This window comes from Felis catus, chromosome X (genome assembly GCF_018350175.1).
Source record: "Felis catus isolate Fca126 chromosome X, F.catus_Fca126_mat1.0, whole genome shotgun sequence".
NCBI classification, from domain to species: Eukaryota; Metazoa; Chordata; class Mammalia; order Carnivora; family Felidae; genus Felis; species Felis catus.
The window spans coordinates 114,358,308-114,378,855 of record NC_058386.1 but is presented as its reverse complement, the minus strand read 5'-3'; the positions used below and the strand labels follow the sequence as shown (position 1 = coordinate 114,378,855).

The 20,548-nt window shown below is 46.7% G+C and overlaps 1 protein-coding gene across 1 annotated transcript in view; it reads right to left on the bottom strand.

The window, feature by feature from the left end:
• Positions 1 to 4,236: 4,236 nt before the first annotated feature.
• F9 (coagulation factor IX) overlaps positions 4,237 to 20,548 on the bottom strand; it is a 31,536-nt gene continuing 15,224 nt past the window's right edge. The window contains 4 exon segments of the mRNA NM_001009377.3: positions 4,237 to 4,784; positions 5,446 to 5,560; positions 14,449 to 14,666; positions 17,226 to 17,354. Coding sequence (NP_001009377.1) covers positions 4,237 to 4,784; positions 5,446 to 5,560; positions 14,449 to 14,666; positions 17,226 to 17,354 — 1,010 coding nt within the window.

Sequence of the window (20,548 nt, the reverse complement as noted above, 5' to 3'; positions counted from 1 at the left end):
CTTTATATCTATATATCTATATATCTATATCTGTATCTCTATCTCTATCTATATCTCTATATCATCTATCTATATGTATCATCTATATGTATCTATATATATCATCTATATCTGTATATATCTCTATATATCTCTATATCTATCTATATCTATATCTCATCTATATATCTATATATCTATCTATCTCTGTATCTCTCTCTATCTCTGTCTCTCTGTGTCTATATATCTACATATCATCTATCTATATATGTATATCTATTTCTATAGATAGATAAAAGAATCTGCGTCCTACTCTTCTTTCTGGTAACTTTTCCCATGCTCGAGGCTGAAATAACTGCAAATCTCAACACAAGCCCTAAGTTCAAGGCTAGGGTGGGAAAAGGTCTGCCTCGAAACTACCGTCGGAGAAAATGAGTAGAGTGGCCGGCGTGCCCGGACTGGTTGAAAGGGGCAGAAATTCCAGTCTTTTACCCCCTGGGACTCCTTCGGCAGCCTCCGCGGTTTGCAGAACACGTTGATTTGGGGGGCTTTTAACCATGAGATTTCTAGCCGGCCTTAGCTTCGGATTCAAGAGGAGCCCCGGTTCCCGAGGGCGTGGCTCAGACGGGCCTGGGGGCGGCTGAAGCCGGCCTCCTGGTCCCCCACAGCTGCTCTGCGTGGGGAGAAGTTCGGCTTCTGCGGGCCTCTCAGCTTCTGGAGTGGTCCGCCGTGGCCCGCTGTGTCTTAGCCGGCACAGCCGCAGTCAATTGAATCGAAACGTTGCCGAATGCCTGCGTGCCGGAGGACACCGACGAACCTGTTCTAGAAGTCGGGTGTCACATCTGGAAGGCCCAGTGTGCATGGCCGGGCTAGAGGCTAGAGCCCAGCCCCGGGGTCTGTCCCACACGTGTTGTGTCACCGAGTGCCTGCTACGAGGCAGCGGCCACCGCCGCTATGTGCCGCTTTACCTTCCGGACGACCTGTTGGCCTTGATTTGGTCACCTGCAGATGTCCCCGGCTGCCCTAAAAACAGCCGGCTGTCCGATCGAAAGCTCTATAGAGTGGGGGACCTGAGTTCGAGTCCTGACTCCTCCAGCGTGTTCCTCTGGGCCCGGCCTTATCTTGGCCTCCATCTCCTCATCTGTTCAATGGGCAGAGTGGTTTTGATGGTGTCCGAAGCATTCGGAAGCTGTTTGGGAAATCATAACGAAGCGACTCTGTGGCCTGGTCTGTCACGGTCTCGGAGAGTAGGGGAGAAAACCCATTCTCTCTCCTTTGGCAGAAAAATCGGACAGTGCTCCTTTCCCGCCATCAGAAACAACGGGGCTTCGTGGGGCCCGCTGGGTGGCTCAGTCGGTTGGGCGTCCGACACCCGCTCGGGTCATGATCTCACAGTCCGTGAGTTCGAGCCCCGCGTCGGGCCCTGGGCCGACGGCTCGGAGCCTGCTTCGGATCCTGGGTCTCCCTCTCTCTCTGCCCCTCCCCCCACTCGCACTCTGTCTCTCTCACTCTCAAAAATGAATAAGTGTTAAAAAAGAAAAGAAAAAAGAAAAGAAAGAAGCTACGGAGCTTCAGAAGAACCAAAACCCGTCATACTTAAGCAGCGAGTTAAGATGACCGCCCTGCGTGAACACACATTTCTTCCCTCAGCGTGAGTTCTGTTCTAACCTGTCGCTTCCAATATTGCAGTGGTGTGTTTCCACCCGTTTAGGTTAAGTAGCTGCAGCCGTTTGGGAAGCGCTAAAACGCTTCTTCCGTGGCCACTGCCAGCGCCCTGGGTGGAGTCTAGCGAGGACCTGGCTGTGAAGTCGCTGGCTCTCGGGCGGGCTTCGGGGCCCCCCCCCCCCCACGTGTTGGGTTGTGGCCACACGCGGCAGGTGGCTCCCGATGACGTCAGTCGTTCCGGGAAAAGGAGAACCGTGGCTGGGAGACTTAGGGGCCCAGGATCTTCTTTCTCTGCCACGGGGAGGACCCGTCCCAGGAAGTGTCAAGCCACCCCCCCTTGCGGCCTTTGTCGGTGTGGTCTCCGTGGCCACCGGGCCTCGACTGGCTCACTTTGATCAACCCTGGAGTGCTGGGGCTCCAGACCGTTCGTCATTCAAACATGAAGTAACGCGTTTGCACGCGTGAATCGGGATCCTCCTCAAACCTAAGGCGGCCAATCGGAGTGTCTCCTGTCTCTCCCTCCTTTAGCCAACAAGAGCAGAACTGGCTTCCTCTGTTCCTGAAGCGTCAGCCTCACTCATTATTTTTATTCCGGCCTCCTTTCATGATACGTCATTTTAGTGCCGTCCCAAGATACATAAACGTGGATTCATATTTGACGAACACGTCAGCGTTTGGCACACAGTGTTCAGTCCTTGAATATTTGTTGAATAAAGGAACGAGACATCCTGAAATCACCGACTAGCAAGAGTCCACGAAAACTCAGATGTGCTGTATTGCACTTGGGCCCATTACGCCGAGGGCCCTGCCGAACGTAGCGTTTGGGACACGTCTCTGTGAATGACGCGACAAGGAACACTTTTTGAGACGTTTGAAAATGCATTTATTGATATTGAGGTTTGAAAGCCTAAAGTAAAAAGGTATGAACTAGAGGCACTTGAAAGACCTCAGCGAGAGGGAGGCCTGGCTGGGGGTGAGGTGAGGGCAGCAGGTCGGTGGGGTCAAAGTGGTCCCAGACGTGATTTTGTCAGTAGTTCCCCACGTCATGAAATACAGGATGCCTGATTCACATCAACCAAGTTCACAAAAAGCTGAGTTGTGAACCGGAACACCAGTTTATTAAATCATAAAGGGAGCTATTCTAACACACTGAGGTCTATACGCAGGTGGGTCAGCAACCCCGTAGAAAAGGGGAGTTGGTGGGTCAGCCACCCCAGAAGAAGGTGAGTTGGCTCCCTGGACCGACTCATGCCTGTGAGAGCCCCCGGGCACGCTTCTTCACTGTGGGGATGGGCTAGTTTAGGACCCATGATGCTTATGTTCTCTGGTCTAGGGCAACTTCTTCCTTAGCCTTGGATGATATTGGAGACACGTTGGTGAATTCTTCCTTGAAGACTGTACTAGGTCTAGATTGCACGCTGACCGTTCTCTTTCTGTTAACATTTTTTTCAGGCGGGAGACGAGACACCTGAGTGGATGTCACCATTCTCAGTTACCTCCATCACAACTCAACTGCAAGCTCTTAGAGGACTATTCTGGTGGGCCATTCCTTCCATGATGCATGTATTTTAATAACACGAGTCTCTCAGAGGATCCTTCCCCTCAAGCTCCTCAGGCCCCTTACGTCATCCCTTTGCTCTGAAAAGCAAGTCAAAGACCAAACCGAAAGCAAGTCTGGGTTTGATAGACATGTGTAACTGTGGACAGCGGTCACACAGAATGATGTGGCCCTTCCCTCCTTTAATGCCCATGTAGGGAAAAGGAGAAAGGGAGGGGGCTGATTTTGGGATTAGGAAATGGAAGAGATAAAGGAAGCGGGAATAAGGGTACAGAAGAGGAACGGTGTTTCTGGTGAGTTTCACCCTGTCACCTGCTCCTGTGTTCTTCCTTTAAGAGTGTGGTGCTGGCCTTATCGTGAACTAGACCAAATATCCTGGATACAGATCTAATAAATTGTGATGTTTTGGTGGGAGAGGTAAGAATGCTCTGGAACATGGAATGCTGCCAAGGTGGAGAATCAGAGAGTTGCCCCAATGGAGGATGAAGAACTTAACTTTACAGTGTTGTCAAGGGTTGGACCTGTAGAGATGGTCACAATTTCCTATCAAAGTATATTTCTGTAGTGATTACATTTTCTTTTTTAAAAAATTTTTTTAATGTTTATTTTTGAGAGAGAGAGAGAGAGAGAAACACTTTTTTAATGTTTATTTTTGAGAGAGAGAAAGAGAGAGCATGAGCAGCAGAGGGGCAGAGAAAGAGGGAGACACAGAACTCAAAGCAGGCTCCAGGCTCTGAGCTGTCAGCATGCAGCCCAACACAGGTCTTGAACTTGTGAACCATGAGATCATGACCTGAGCCGGAGTCAGAGGCTTAACCGACTGAGCCGCCCAGGTCCCCCCTAGTGATTACATTTTCTAATTGACTTACTCCGGTAAAATAGGAATTCTAGATAGATTTCTCCCCATAAAGAGAGAGAGCAGTAGTCATAGAATGTATATAGTCAAATCTAAAGAGATAGGAAAGTGATTCGTTAGTAAAGGACCCTGACCATTTTCAACCCCCAATATGTCAACCTTGGAAATACATTTTACTTTAAGTGAGTTTTGTCTTTTCTTTAATCCAGTTGACATACCGGGACACCTTGGTATATATTCCATATTTTCCTTTCATTGCACACTCTTCACCCCAGCTAATAATTCCAGTTAAGAAATTAATGCCTTCCACTTCGGTAACATGGGGTCCCCCGCTATCTCCCTGGCATGAATCTTTACCTCCCTCATGGAAGCCAGCACAGAACATGTTATTATAGATGGTGAACTTGGTGGACCTAAGGCATGTGGCTCGGTCAACAAGGGGGACTTTAAGGTACTGAAGAATTGTAGCCGGTCGCCCTTTGTTGAAGACTTTCCCCCAGCCACTCACGTAGCCATATCCAAATTTGAGGAAGGTGTTCGTGTATTCCCTGTCGGCAACGCAAATAGGTGTTACGTAGCTGTTTAGCGTTAAGGGCTCGTCCAGTTCCAGAAGGGCAATGTCATGGCTGTACTTATTAACAGATGCATTGTAGCTGTGGTGAAGAATAGTGCGAATCACGTTTCGCTTTTGCTCTGTATGTTCCGTCTCCTCGGTGTTATGTTCACCTATGGAAAAGAAATTTCTCTTCAGTCGCAAATAGTCTCTCCCGTAAAGAAGCAGATTTTCCAAGATTTTCGGCCTCACTGAATTCACTGGTAGCCAAGTGCCAAAGATCCCAATCTTACATCGTTAGGATTTTGGTAACACGTGACGAGGGCCGATGCATACTTTCCAGACCCAGAACCCATTCAGGACCATCGTGGGGCTGGTTAGTTGACCCAGGCTGATACAACTCTTACATCGTTCATGGATGATCAGGAATCTGCGTGTCACGAATGATCCTAGACTCTCCTACTTTCAAGCATTTTGACCCCCTGTTTGAGCCCAGATAATACATTCATTTGCTCATTCGTTCAGATGTTAGCCGAAGGCTCGCTACATACAGGCTCAAAGATGAGTGATGTGAGGTGACTTTTGGGGAGGCTCAGTGCGCTGGAGAAATGTGCACCTCAATAAATAATTCTACCCCTGTGAGGTGGGCGCTAACATAGGCACACCCAAAGAACAGTTGGGGGGGGGGGCTTGGTGGATGCAACAAGTTGGGTTCCGGAAATGTGTCTCCTCTAGCACTAGCCCAACTTATTTAGGAAAGCTCTTCTTAGACCTTAGGAAAGTACACACAGCATACAGTGATACCACAGATGCTATCCTGTTTCGTTTATTTACCTGCAACGACAGTAATTTCAACATCCGGATTAATACAGTGGGCTGCAGTCACCACCCATTTTTCATTGATGATGGAGCCTCCACAGAACGCATCAATTTTCCCTTTCAAAAGGACCTGTGGAAACAAAATTGTGAAACTCACTACATCATGTGCTTGATCTAGAACAAAATAAATTCAGGTGCTCTTGATAGGAGTGGGCAAAACGTTGGATTCTAGGTGCTGGCAGAACTGGAGCGTTTCTGGAAAGTGTCAGCTTTGCAGATGAGTTAGTGTTTCCGGAGCACGATCAAAAAAGCCATTTCTGCAACGGTCTCAAAGAGAATGTGCAATGAGAGCCAGGGGGAGCTCTAGACGAGGCAACTATGAGGGAACAGCTTCGGTGATTTGTGGCCCTTGGATGCCTTTTCCAGGTGAGTCAGATTCTCTGATGGCACACACATCGTTTCATGGGGATACGGCAGGTAAATTCAGAGATGCGCTGACTTGACTCCTCCAGATCCACTGTTGTTATTGGGTCTTCTGTCCCTGCGTGAGGAACTCTTGCTAGAGGGTCATTTGCAAGAGAAAAACTACTGATTTTTCCATGAGGTCCTTTTTTTTTTTTTAATGTTTATTTTTGAGACAGAGAGAGAGAGAGACAGAACAGAGTGTGAGCAGGGGAGGGGCAGAGAGGGAGGAGACACAGAATCCGAAGCAGGCTCCAGGCTGCGAGCTGTCTGCACAGAGCCCAACGTGGGGCTCGAACGCACCAACCGCAAGATCATGACCTGAGATGAAGTCGGACGCTTAACCGACTGAGCCACCCGGGCGCCCCTCTGTGAGGTCTCTTTAAGTATGAATTGAGACCAGTGGGCTCCATAAGGGCGGTGCTTACAGCCATCCAGGCAGTGAGACACAGCAGAACACATGCACTCCTTCCCTTGTCCCCCTAGCCATATTCCACACCCCTTGGCTAGATATGCAAGCTGCCTCTGTCCTGAAAAGGTCTACTTAGCTGTGCTTGGGCAAAGTGGACAGAGGTGTTTGGGTGCCTGGTTTGAGCCTGGGCGTTATTAGACAAGAGGCCGATCCATTCTTTCATCTGTACGTTTATTGTATAATCAGAGTGGACAATGAATGTTTTTACCACCTCAATATCTAGATCAACTTGAAAAATTTCACTTCCATTGCACCCTGAGCCACCTGCTCAGGAAAAAAAAAAAAAAAGCTGAGAAGTACAGACACTAGAGGGCGCACTGAACATTTGGAAAACCTTGTGCAAGTTGCTGAGTAACTCCTATGAACTCCTGCCCTTTTCCTAAAGCACGCCTTGTCCCAGGCATAAATCTGTTTCTAGACTAGAGAAAGAGACTGGTCAGTCCCCTTAAATGGGAGTCTGAGGAGGTCCTTGGCACATGTTCTAGTGAAGATTCTTTTTGTCCTGAATTCAATTTACTGAACACCTACTAAGTCCTAGACACTGAAGCATTGGCCTCCCCGCCCCCGCCCCCAACCGAGACCTATGGGGCTGACCCACTGTCAGCCTCTGACCCCTTTTACCATATTTTAGCTTTCTCTCTCATTCTAGCTGTTGCTTTTTAAAAATTTATTTTATTTTAAATTTATTCATTTTGAGAGAGAGAAAGCGCATGTAAGAGTGGGAGAGGGGCAGAGAGAGGGAATGAGAGAGAATCCCAAGCAGGCTCCACACTGCGGGCCTGGAGCCCAACACAGGGCTCGGCGGGGCTCAACGCAGGACTCAAACTCACGAACCATGAGATCATGACCTGAGCCGAAATCAAGAGTTGGTGGATCAACTGACTGAGCCACCCGGGTGCTCAGTGGGGGGAGACGGACAGAGGGAGAGAGAGAATCTCAAACAGGTTCCACACTCAGCGTGGAGCCTGATGTGGGGCTGGATCCATGACCTGAGCCGAAATCGAGGGTGGGACGCTCAACAGACGGAGCCACCCAGGCAGCCCTAGCTGTTGCTTTTTTTTTTGAAAAGTTGTAAAATATAGGAAAACTCACAGAATAATCTAATAAACACCAGTGTAGCCACCACTCAGACTTAACCGTCTTCTTAATTTTTTTGAACATTTATCGATCACCGATCGCTTCCTATGGACTAATCATTGTGCTAAGTGTTTTACGTACGTTTAAAACAACACTTTATGGAGAGATATTAACATATCCATTTACAGATGACCTCACTCCCCTAAGGTTACTTAGGTTAGTTAGTGGTGAAGCTAGGACATAAACCCTAGTCTGCCTGGCTTCGTAATCGATGCTCCTAAGCACACAGTATGTATCCAAGTGGGGTTATTGGGCCAGTTGCAGTAGAATCATCTGGGATGCTTGTAAAATGCAGATTTGGGGGCTCACCCGGACTTAACTAGAATATTTGGTGGGTGTGAGCAGCGAAGATGAAGATCTCCAGAATATCCTTATGCATAATTAAGTTGGGGAAATTCTGTTTTAGAATTTCCAAGGCTTGGTGACCTTTATTTTAAAAGTGCTCAGGGGCCCCTGGGTGGCTCAGTCGGTTGAGCGTCCGACTTCGGCTCAGGTCATGATCTCGCAGTTTGTGAGTTCGAGCCCCGCGTTGGGCTCTGTGCTGACAGCTCAGAGCCTGGAGCCTGCTTCGGAATCTGCCTCCCTCTCTCTCTGCCCCTCTCCTGCTCACACTCTCTCACTCTCTCTCTCTCTCTCAAAAATAAATAAACATTAAAAACATTTTTTTAAGTGCTCAGTTCACCCCAGAGCTGACTACATAATTTGTGGGGCTCAATGCAAAATGAAAATGTGGGGCCCCTTGTTCAAAGACCGGGAAAAAACATGCCATTGAAAACACTAACATACAAAACTCTTCTCTTTCTTCTGTGGTCTCTTGAGAGCTATCATGGTGTTTTTAGTTTATTACTTAATGTCATGCTTTCTCAGGTGTGGGGGATATTTGTTGGGAGAGTGCAGACACTAATGGGTGCCCAGGAGCCGCACCCTGTGATTTAGCATGCAAGCACAAATGCCCCTGGCCGTCAGGTCCCCTCTCCCACCAGCCCCAAGGGAAGATAAGTCAATCTTCCCTTCTCACTGGCCCACTGCAGCGACCAGCAGCGGAGGGGGGATTCCCAAGGGATTACAGCTTCCATGCCAGGATGTGCTCGGTACCTGGAATGGAGGTGGGCAAGAAGCTTGCTCCCACCATTCACCCTCCAAATGTGCTGTGACAAACATCTGGTCCTCAGATGCTCTGTGGCCTTGACCCGTCCCCAAATGGCATGGAATGCGTGCACCCAACCTCAAGCCTCCCTGTGCCTGTGCAAGAGGAGGGTGACAATGGTAGCTGTTGGAGACGAGGACGGAAGTATGCCAGCGTGCCACGGGTTGAGGGGTGGCAGTGGTCATTGGGCAGGGGGGACAGGGAGTGGGAGGGTCAAGAATCCATCCGCGGGAGGTGGGGAGAGGTTCCAAGTTCTCAGCGCAGGGCTGCTCCACTGTCTCATCAGACTTGAGTTACAAAATACAAAGCATTAAACTCCAAATTTGGGACCTTTCCAAAAGCGAGGCCCCACGCAAGTACACTGGTCACAAGCTCATGAAGCTGGCCCTGACCCCAAGGGATATTTTATCACGAAGCAAATTTGGGCAACACTGTCCTACACGGATCTGAATGGTCACATCTGAAGACACCTGTTCTAGTAACTGGAGTTCTTTTTCTTTTTCTTTCTTTCTTCTTCTTTTTTTTTTTTTTTTTTTTTGCCAATCTCTGGTATTAGAAATTTTAGCAAATATCTTTGCCAAGAAAAAGCCCTAAAATATATTTGCATTTAAAGATATGACATTGGTTTTGGAATGTTTGCTTGGCTACCTGAGGATCACAGCTATCTAAATACGAGCTATCTGGGGATGAGCTGTATGCTTGGCCAAGGACAAGTTCTAGTAAGACATCCCTTTGGCAAATGAAGGGGAAAATGGGAGGGCATGTGCTCGGAGCAAAGCATCCAAGTTCTGATCTGTCAAACATTTTCATGTTTGTACAATCCTAAGAGGAGCCTGTTTTCTCTCTTTGTGACACATGCACAGAGGCACGCCCAACACACCCACCTCCAGCCACAAAATACACATACACAGAATAATAGTCTAAATGTTCTAAAATAGTTTTGTGGGGCCAGGTGAGATTACATATGTCATCGTCTTATTTCTCTTAATTGACACTTGAGCTAGGAAAACTAGAGGGTTACTTTTTCCAGGTGAAGATATGTCTATAGTCTTAGGACCTTCTTCTAAAACCTTTTCCCCAAACCTCCCCTCTTCCAATAAAAAAAAAAAAAAGAAAGAAAGAGAAAGTTCTGATTCATGTATATGGTAACTGCATGCTGTCACGGGCGTGTGTCCTAATCAAATGGAAAGCATCGGGTGCGTGTAGGTAGCTGCACAGGTCAAGAGCTCAGGTATCTTTAAGGACAGCTTCAGGTTAAGCTGAGGAAAGCCGAGACTGGGGAAAATGTGAAGACAGTTTAAAGATCGTTTAGGCCAAGAGCAGAAGGAAGAAAAGGCAGTGTTTCTAAGACATTTTGCTGGTTGAAATGGTTGAATATTGGCAATTGCATATGAGACAACCTAATACAAAGGTCACTTGGTGCCCACTGTATTCCTTTTTTTTTTCAGTTTGGTAGAAAGATTTCCCAATTATTAAATGTAGAATAAATATGGCTCGGGTGCCTGGGTGGCTCAGTTGGGCCACAGACTCTTGGTTTCGGCTCAGGTCATCATCTCAGTTCATGAGTTGGAGCCCTCGGGGCTCTGAGCACTGACAGCACAGAGCCTGCTTGGGATTCTCTCTCTCCCTGTCTCTCTCTCTCTTCCCCTCCCCGTCTTGCTCTCTCTCTCAAAATAAATAAATGAGCTTTAAAAAAGGGAATAAATATGACTACTACAGAGCTGAGGCCCATGATAAAACAGAAAATAGACCAGGTACTTCACATTCAAGGCCCAAAGCGGAAGAGGTGGGAGGGGCTCTTGGGGCAATTTTGCTCGGGCTCAGACTTGGCTGACAGGGTCCAGGGCGTGGGACCCAAACCAAAGTAAAACTTTAGAAAGCAGAAACGTAGTGTTGCTTTCTCTCAAATCTCTCTTTTAAGCTGTTGATGAAGGTGATCTCGTAGTATTTCCCCTTTTTTCTCTAACGTTCAAAGGTTTTCATGGCTTCCCTCTGCAGCTGTAGGAAATTGGAGTCTTGTTTTAGTTCTCCACTCTAAGGATACAGTGACGCTAGGAAACATCCTTTCTGTTCCCATATAGTGCACTTGACCCTCTAGCTTCCTCTCCGAGCTCACGGCCTCGCGTCTCCCACCGCAGCGAGTTTAGAGGTCCCGCACTCAGTCTGCGCCATTGGCCTTGGGTGGGGGCGGGGCTGGCTGCGCCTCCGGAGCCGGAGGGGCTTCTGGGAAGCGCCAGGCGCAGGGGGCACGTTCCGCGCAGCTTCGCCTCTCTCTCGGAAGCTGAAGTGAAAGCCCTCGAATAAAGGTAAGAACCCGACGCGGCCCCGCACGAGCTACGGGGAAGGTGAAGCTCACCTCTTAGGGTCTCAAGCCTGGATGGGGTGGCAGCGGTCCCCTGTCCTGCTCTAATCCCCCCACCGGGCGAGCCAAGGCCCTCAACGCTCTCCCCGCCGGTTTAGCAGGCCGGGGCCGTCCCCAGCGACGGAACAGCTCTTCCAGTTAACAATTCAACAAACATTTGTTCAACCGACGTTTCCTCCCAGAGCTGCTCAGCCCACGGCACCGACACCGGTTGGAAAGGGCTTTCTTAACCCAGCGTCAGAATCCGCCTGCCTGCCTGCCTGCGAGATTCACTCGTAAGCCCTCAAAGAAAAAGCCGTCTTCCCCTTTCCTCTGTGGCCCCTTAGCTCTTGCAGACCGCCAACTTAAACCTTTTCCTTAGCCAACGAAACCTTTCCAGCTTGTTCCCGCCATTCATTACTCCAGATGAAAGTGACCTCCCTACGTTCTTCTTTGCGCGATGCGTTCACCCAAGTGGTCGTTTTTATCTCCCCCAGCCCCCTTTTCTGAAGCATGGGAATGTTGAATCCTGTCTAGGTGAGATCGCGAAACTGTTTCGTATCTCAGAGCCCTAGATCTACTGTTGTGGCCCCTGAAACCCCAGCTGTTGCTTGCTTTCTCCTGAGGCCTCGGCGGCGGCAGGTGTGTTTGCGGTCTTGCGTGCAAGCAAGTCAAGCGTTTCCACCTTGCAGATTAGCCGCGCCGTGGAGCTGGCGCGTCCACACACGAGAGAGTCCGATTCGTTGCATTTCCTGCTTGGTCTTTGTCTGCAAGTGACTTTTGGACCCTCAGTTTACCTCCTGGTTTTGAAAACCGGTAGCCTTTTGTGAGAAACTGGGTGGAGGTGGGTGTGGCGAGAGTGCTCTCGGGTGAAAAGGAACCAACGCAGGGGGGGTTTGGGGTCTTGTTCGGCTATGCTGCAGAGTAGCTCAGTTTTTCACCTTTGGAAAAGGCTGAAACTTAGTGCTTTGTGCCTCTCCGGTCTGCAGTCCTACTTCATATGTATGACACAGGGAGTGACCATGTGCATGAGTGATCTTGAACTTTCCAGATGAGCTTAGCTAGGCTTGATAGGAAAGAGTCAACAGGTATACTAACTATGTAAGTGTGCAGTGAGGAGGGTATGAAAAGATTTGAGATGATGTGTATCATACCTTGTTCCTCACAGCCATCATCTAATAGTTTGTTCTGCTTAAAAGAAAAAAAATAGCTAGCGAGAGCAACTAAAATTTCTATTAGGAAAGACTTGCGTTGATAAAATCTTGGCAAGCATCTGGTTTAAGGGGGGTGGGTGGAGAATGGAGAGATTATGTGACTAAATTGACACTATGTTACATCCCCCCCCCCCCTTAGCTCTTATTTAAACGTGTTTGGCAATTTCACTTCTGGGTTGACAAGGGGACAATGCTAAGCTCACTCACAATGTGTGCATCCTGAGACATACTTTTTTATACTTTTTTTAAAATCTTTTTTTTTTTTTAAGAATAGTCATCTTGGGGGGCACCTGGGGGGCTCAGCCGGTTAAGTGTCTAACTTCAGCTCAGGTCATGATCTCACGCTTCGTGGGTTTGAGCCCCGTGTTGGGCTCTTTGCTGATAGCTCAGAGCCTGGAGCCTGCTTTGGATTCTGTGTCTCCCTCTCTCTCTCTGCCTCTCCCCCACTCACTCTCTGTCTCTGTCTCTCTCAAAAATAAACAATCATTAAAAAAATCGAAAAAAAAATAGTCATCTTGGCGCTAATAAAACATCCCTGGGTTTGTGGATCCTCCAACCTAGGGACTGCCTTATGTCCCACAACCCCAAGGAAGATCATTATTATAAAGTAGGGTCTTTTGTTCCAACCACCTATCCATGGAAGTTGGATACATATTGAGAAAGAGAATGCACAAGAACACAAATAGCAAAATTAGATTTAGATCCATGGACATTAAATAGAATGAAAGCATGATTAGAGTTGCTGGATCCAATAGGGGTTGTTCAAGGAAAGGTCAATGTAGAAGGTCAGTCTTATGAAGCGTCATGAAGGACGGTAAAGAAGTGGATGAGGGAAGAGATAGTGGTAGGAGGCCTAAATTGGGGTTAGAGGGGGCGTAAAGGAACATGCAGTGTATTTTATTGACTGTAAGATCAAGTCCAACAGATATTCTTAAAAGCAAAGCCAAGGTAAAAGAACAGAAAATATAGTCTTGGTCGTGATCAAGTACCTTCAGTACCATCGTCTGCAATGTCTGTCCAATACCTGCCTCCCAGGTATATGTTCAATATATTACACCCATCATATTGGAAAATGCTGAAGAATCCTGAATAGGTACATAGTCTTAGAAAACTCCATGGAGTGGTGTTAAACCTGGGATGATTACGTGATCGTGGCTTAAACTGTTAACCGGTTTGATGATTGAAAAGTCTTTGAAGCTACTGGTTCCTGATGGCAAAAGTTCCAACCTCAGCAGAGAAAATATTTTGGAGTGAAGCATCCTTGAAATAGCCACAGAAGCATATAATTGTGGCTACTAGGGAGTTTTTAGACTAAACTATTATAAGCCATGTCCGATAGAACTTTCCATAATGATGGAAATGGTCTGTATCTGTGCTGTCCAGGACAGGCCAGCCACGTGTGGCTATAGTGCACTTGAAATGTGGCAGTTGTGACTGAGATGAATTTTTAATTTTACTTAATGGTGTTTAGTATATGTGCTGCCGAAGCGAGCACATTACTTAATGGTGTTTAGAGTTCAATAGCTACATGTGGTTAGTAGTTATGTTATTGGACAGCACAACTTTATATAAGGGCCAGCCTGGCTCCTTGCTTCTGGGGTGGGGTGGAGGGGGTGGGGGGGGGGCTACTTCTTCTCTCAGATGGAATCACTTAGGCTTTAGCTGTAGGGTCAATTGCAAGTTTTGCTACAAATCTAGCTGTTGGACGTTGCCCCGGAAATGTGCACAGGTGATTCTGTGCTGACACAGAAAACTGCTAACAAGTTGTCATGTGATTCTGATGCTGGCACACTTTGAGGCTTCGACCAAGCCCCTGTCACATACCCTAGTTCCAGTAACTCAGTTCTTGCCTTACTCCTTCCTACGTCAGTCCTTTTAAAAATGCCTTCGAAATCAGTGTCTCTAGACCTAGAGACTTTCTCTCGCCACTTCTCCCACGAGCGGAAGTAGCACCCTGAACCCCAAGGCGCACGACCTCACTCCCAGACCTTGTTGCACGTCTGGAATGCTGCTAGGCTATTTCCATGATGTCAGACTCTCCTTGACCTTGTGTGGTAGCTGTCCCTGGACTTCACATTCACTAGCTCCCCACCAGTGAGGGCTTCTTCATATTGCTTAGCGCTGAAACTTGCCCAAACGCTTCCCTCACCCCAGTAGACCTGTCTGGTGTCCTAACGTGAGCCCCCACCTGGCCTGTCCCTTGCCCTCTGGGCTCCAGTTGTGACACACCATTAATATAGAGTACCTGCCAAGGGAATTGACCTGGTTTGGCGGTTTTTCCACCAACAATTCGAGTCAAGTCGTTCAATGGTTGGGTGACGTTATCCACATTTTTTTCAGCTTCAGCGGAGTTTTCATAGTCCGTAGTGGAATTTTCATAGTCCATATTGAGAAAAAGAGTTTCAGCGCGGGTGTGCGTCGTAGAAATGTGTGGGACAGAAACTCTTCCGCATGGAAATGGCACTAGAAAAATGGAAAAAAAAATTACTGTTCTGATATTTCTCATTGGCAAGCAGAGCGTGTATTACAGAAATCGAGAATGAGGCCCATCCTTGTCACTTCTGAGAAGCAGGCCCATCAATATTTAAAAAAATCTAATCAATGAATATAGTCTCAAACTAAAAGGTTAATTGCATTATTTTCATGGAAAGTTTTCAAACCCTTCATGAAAAGAACATTTGGCTCAGGAATCCATCATCTTTACGGAAATAGAATAGGTGTTCCAGAATCCAATTTTGTGAGAGTTTTATAAAGTCTCATGACTTTCTGTTGTGTTTCTTTTCTAAAAAGTCTTAGTCCCAAGGCCTGTCCCTAAATCGAATTCTGAGCGGTGCCATGGAACTTTAACTTTAGAATTAGGTACTTGGGACCTCTGCTGCTTTTTGTGAACCAGGATTTCTTTGGTAGACTAGGATGCCTTCTAGACTCCAAGGTGGATTTAAGGATCTGCTGGGAAGAAATCATGATTTAATTATCTGGCTTGGTTAAGCATTAACCAAATAAATTGCTGGGGCACCTGCCTGGCTCAGTCGGAAGGGCATGTGACCCTTGATCTCGGGGTCATGAGCTTGAGCCCACAATGGGTGTAGAGATGACTTAAACTGGAAAAAAAAAAACTTTAACCAAATAAATTGCTAATATGATTATCGCAGCCACATCCACCTGGGACCTAGCCACCCTTTTACCTTGGGTCAGTTTATTTCCTAAAGACAGGAAATCATGTACTGATACATTGGGGACAACCAGAATGGAAGTCTGTAGTCAAGCAAAGTCACCTCACATTTGATTTTCATTTCTCACGTTCCTTCTAGCCACATTCCTTATAACAGACATTTCTATAGCAACCAGCTGTAGCAAAGTATCATGAAGACAGCATGTGGTTGGGAAAACAGGAAATTAGTTCAAAATACTTATGTATAAATATAAATCAACAATGGCTGGAGAAAAAGGACCATTACTATTGAAAGGCAGAAAAGCTCATTTTAGGTTTGGCCTACTTTGCTAAAGATAAGGCTATAATCAAATATAACACTGAATAGTAAGAGGTGGTTCTCAATTCTTTTTTTCCTTCTAACGTGGAAGGGCTTATAAGGGTTTAGCTACTATGCCATCTGTCTACACTGGAAGTTAGATTTTGAAGGCTTTTTTTTTCCCCCCCCGAATATAAATCATTTTATTTTTAAAACGACTTCAGATTTGAAGGTTAAAACATAGAGATACTCTCCTCTGGAGGTGAGCTAGCTGTGAAGCACTGTATGTGAAGAACCAGGCAGAAGACAGGTGGGTAGGTCCCTGAAGCATTAGAGACTGCCCTTCGTTTTAGTTGCAACAGCATGTATACCCTTGGCTTCTGGTCGTTTCTTTAATTTCCTCTGCCGGGTGCTTTGGTGAGATAGGTATCGAACCCAGTTACAGAGGATTGGTGCATGATTTAATGTACCAATTTAATATCAGGCTTTGAAAATGCAAAAGAAATTATATCTAGTTTGCTTCAAAAAGGCCCCTCATTTATCAACTATAATTGATCCTGCGGAGCCTACTTTTTTTTTTTTTATTTTTTCTTTAATCAAAGTTCCTCTTGCTTTCATTTTCAGAGGATAGCAATATGAGCGTGGAGTGGAGATGTTCTGAGCACCACCAGTCAGCTGTCAGCGTGGTGGCCCGGTCGACATGACTGGGAAACATTGTTTTGTTCACTGCCGTGGAGATGGACCGTGTGAGTCAGCCTGGCACAACTTGAAACAGATGGTCGTCAGAACCATTCTGATGTCAAGCGCGTAAACTCCGCTCGAGACCCGAGGATGGGAAATGACTTTCTCAGAGTAAGCCAGCCACACCCTGGCAGAGTCCTGCGTTACATTCCCCTTTCCCTGTGCTAGAAGCCTATCGGTCCATCATTTGTGTACCTTTTTGTGGTCTGGGATTACTATATTAATTTGACTTGGTTAATTACAGATCTATAGAAATCATATAAATTGATTGCTTCATGATATAAAAGTCAGGAAAAAAGTGGGCACAGTGAAGAATTCAGACTGAATACAGTCATAGAATTTCTATTTAAAATGACTATGCAATTTGGAAAATTGTCCCAGCTACTAATCTCTTCTGTGATCTCAAAGGAGAGGGGAGCCTGGGTGGTGGCTCAGTCGGTTGAGTGTCAGACCTCGGCTCAGGTCATGATCTCACGGTTTGTGAGTTCAGGCCCCCACATCGGGCTCTCTGCTGTCAGCGTGGAGCCAGGTTCAGATCTCTCGGTCCCCACTTCTCTCTGCACCTCCCCCCCCCCGCTCATGCGTGCGTGTGCGCTCTCTCCCTCTCCCACAAATAAAAATGAACATTAAAAAATATATCAGGAAAAGAGTCCACCTATAATTAACAAAACACCAGAATTATTTAAAAAAAGAAACAAGTAGAGATTATGAAAGTACATAGGCCAGTTAAAATGCTGAAGGTTCAAATAGAGATTTGGAGAATGCATCCCCCTAGTTTGCAGACAACAACAACGCTTATTTAGATTTTGACCTGCTGGTTCACAGGACTTTTGGTCCTCCGCAAGTTGGTATCCGGTAGTACAGGAACAAACCACCTTGTTATCAGCATCCAATTTACAAAACTGCTTGCACCTGCCATTCTTAATGTTGCACGTCACATCTGAAAGAAAGCCACATCAAAAGTAATAGCGTCAGTTCACATGCATTTCTAAAAAGTACATGAAACTACTCACTCATGTGAAGGTCAGATCTAAGCAGGGGGCGTTCATGGAGAGAAGCTTGGGAGCCTCGAGCTAAGCATAGAAAGCAAGATACAATTCTTAATAAGGCATCAAAAGGGCAGCAGTATATTTGATTTGGCATAAAACTGAAGGTTTGGATATTCTGCTTTCACTAAATCTTGGACTGCAATTAAAAAAAAACCTGTTTATTAGAGTATAGTCTACATTCAGAGAAATCCCCAAAACCTCGCGGTGAATTTTCACAAAGCGTGTCCACCGGTTTAAACACCCAACGGACCAATGCGTAGGACGCGATCCACATCTCAGAAGCTCTCCTAATGCCGCCTTCTACTGCACCATTCCTCCTTTCCAAAGGCGCCACCCCCCCCCCCAAATTCTAACAGTGAATTTTGCCTGTTCATGAACTTTATATCAGTAGAAGCTCGCAGTGTGCCCTCCTCTGTGTCTTTTCATTTAATACTTTGTGAGATTCATCCATGTTCTTTGTACAGCAGTTCATCGACATGCTGTGTCGTATTCCATCGCGCGAATATTACTATCTTCATCCGTTTTACTGTTGATGAATATTCGAGTCGAGTTTCCAGTTTTTGCCTCTTATGTATAACGCTGTAATGAATGTGCTTATACGTATCTTTTGGTAATATGCGCACGAACACTGGATGTATACCTATGAGCGCAGTTATTGGATCATCTGTTCAGGTTTAGTAGACACTGCCAAGTGCGTTTTCTAAAATGTGCAAATTTCAATTCCCACCATCGGTGTGTGAGAGTTCCAGTTCTTAGACGTACGTAATGCAGGTTTCTTGTCCCACTCTGACTTGCGTTTTTGTCTCAGTGTGTTTTGCTGAATAGAAGTTCATGGTTTTAATAGAATCCAATTTATCTGAGCACACTTGAAGCTGGCCAAGGTGGGTATATATTAACACAGGAGAATGAAATTGGGTCCCTTAAGGTGGCTCCATGCCAAAGACATTATGTGTTGGCAAGGAGGAGCGTTCTGGTGGCCCGCATTCTCTTGACTTTCCTATACAGTCTCCCTTATTCATAGGAAGTGTTGTTCTCTGTTTCTTACAATGCTTTTTGTCTTGGATTCTATTTTGTGTGAGATTAAGACTGCTTCACCAGCTTCTTTTTGTTAGCGTTTACCTAAAAATCTTTTTATATCCCTGTATTTTAGCCTCCTGGTGTAATTTTATTTTAGGTACCTCTCTTGTCAACAGCATACAATTCTATTTTTCACTCCAGCCTGAAAATCTGCCATTAACCCCACTTCACATTCACGCTGATTTCGGGGATCTTTGGCTTATTCCTGCCATCTTAGTCGGTATTTTTTAACTGCTGCGCTTTCCCTTGGTTTCTTTTATGCGATCTCGACCACCGGAAGTAGCATGGTTCAGGGCTGGCTAGCCGAGACCCGCTGAGTTCAGAGACGCGGGCTCTGCCCTTGGGCCTATTTCTGTCTCTAGAGCAGCCCAGGAACACGCTGACTAGGAGATCCCTTCCCCTTTCCCTACCTGCTCAGCCACGTACAACAGAAACGCTCACTTGTGGGTACAGTTAGACCCTGGAAAGTTTGAAGGCGAGGGACTATACTAGACGCCTCCTGTGTGCCACCGTCCTTCCTCTCAGCCTCATGGGTGTCCTTTCCCAGCACTGAGGCCGTCAGCTCTGCCTTGACTTCCCCTGACCTCACACGGGTGCAGCCTTGAATTGCCTGGGCTCATATCTGCACTAGGGGCCTCTCCCTCTTACCTCGGCTCTTCCCTGTTGAGGCCGAGGCACGGGATGCTGTACGACCTCTCCAGGTGCCCCAGCACGTACAGCCTGGAGATGTGGGGGGAGTTAACACCCCCTCGACTAAACTTTTGACCACTGGGAGACAGGTGCTGATGGGCAAACTCCCATCTCCTCCCCTCTCAGATGGACTAGGCTGAGGCCAGTTCTGTGGCTCCTTGGAAAACAGTCCCAAGAGATCCAATAATCAGTTGAAGATGAGGAGGGATGACCCTTTCTATTATTGGTTTTCCTTTCCTCCCTGCCTCACCCCCCACCCCCTGTCCCTTACTCTTGTTCTCTAGGATTGCACACCCTAATAAGTAAGCTTGAGTCACAGACTCTTTTTTTTTTTTTTTTTTTCTGGAAGAATCCAGTCTAATAGAGTGACTATATGGTTTTGGAGTATATTATGGATTCTTGAGTGACAGATCTAAATTTTCAGATTTATTTTACATGGCTAGCATAGGTTAACGTAATAATTTGCTCGTGTTCCTTCCTGACACTTAAGGAATTAAGGGGAGGCAGGGGCCCCTGGGTGGCTCAGTCGGTTGAGTGTCTGACTCTCGATCTCAGCTCGGGTCTTGATTTCAGGGTCATGAGTTCAAGCCCTGTGTTGGGCTCCACATTGGGTGTGGAGCCTAAACAGGAATTAAGGGGAGGCAAACCAGCTGTTGCCAGGGAGGCAAAGGAACCAGCTTGAGCTTTAACCTTTGTTGCCAATAATCCACTAAGTGCATGATCCAAAAAGATGGCACTTGGTCCTTTGTGTTTAGTTTCCAAAGACCTTTCTCCTCACTCGTGGTGATTACATCCCTGGCCCTTTTCATGTTATTGGCTATCATTTTGTTGCTACAAAGCAATACTAAAGTGTTCAGCCAAGTCAAATACCACCTGTAGAAAGTGTTCAGTCAATATGACATTGAGGTAAGTCAACAGAGGTAGGTGGTAGGTGCTGTGGCCTAGTTTGGTTTGGGCCCCGCACAACGGGAATGAATGAACTCTGTGTGGTTTTCCCAATTCTGCTTCTGTGTCCTTGGCTAAGTGATTAGACCTGTCTACCGTTTTCCTCATCTGCCATTTTTCTTCATGGCTTGGGTTGTATGTGCAGTGGGAAATAGTGCTGTCCAATCGGCAGTCTTTTGCTCTCAGATAAAGGACTCAAGATTCTGGAAGTAGAATAACAGCTCAAGGAATTCCAGTGGAGACGTCCCTAGTCCAGGATCTAAGGAACCATTACTATGGGGCTCATTCATCAGTGCTTTATTGAGCATTTAGATGTCAGGCACTGTGTTGGGTATGGGTTCTCCCTGGTCCCGAGGCTGGTCTCTGTGCCTCT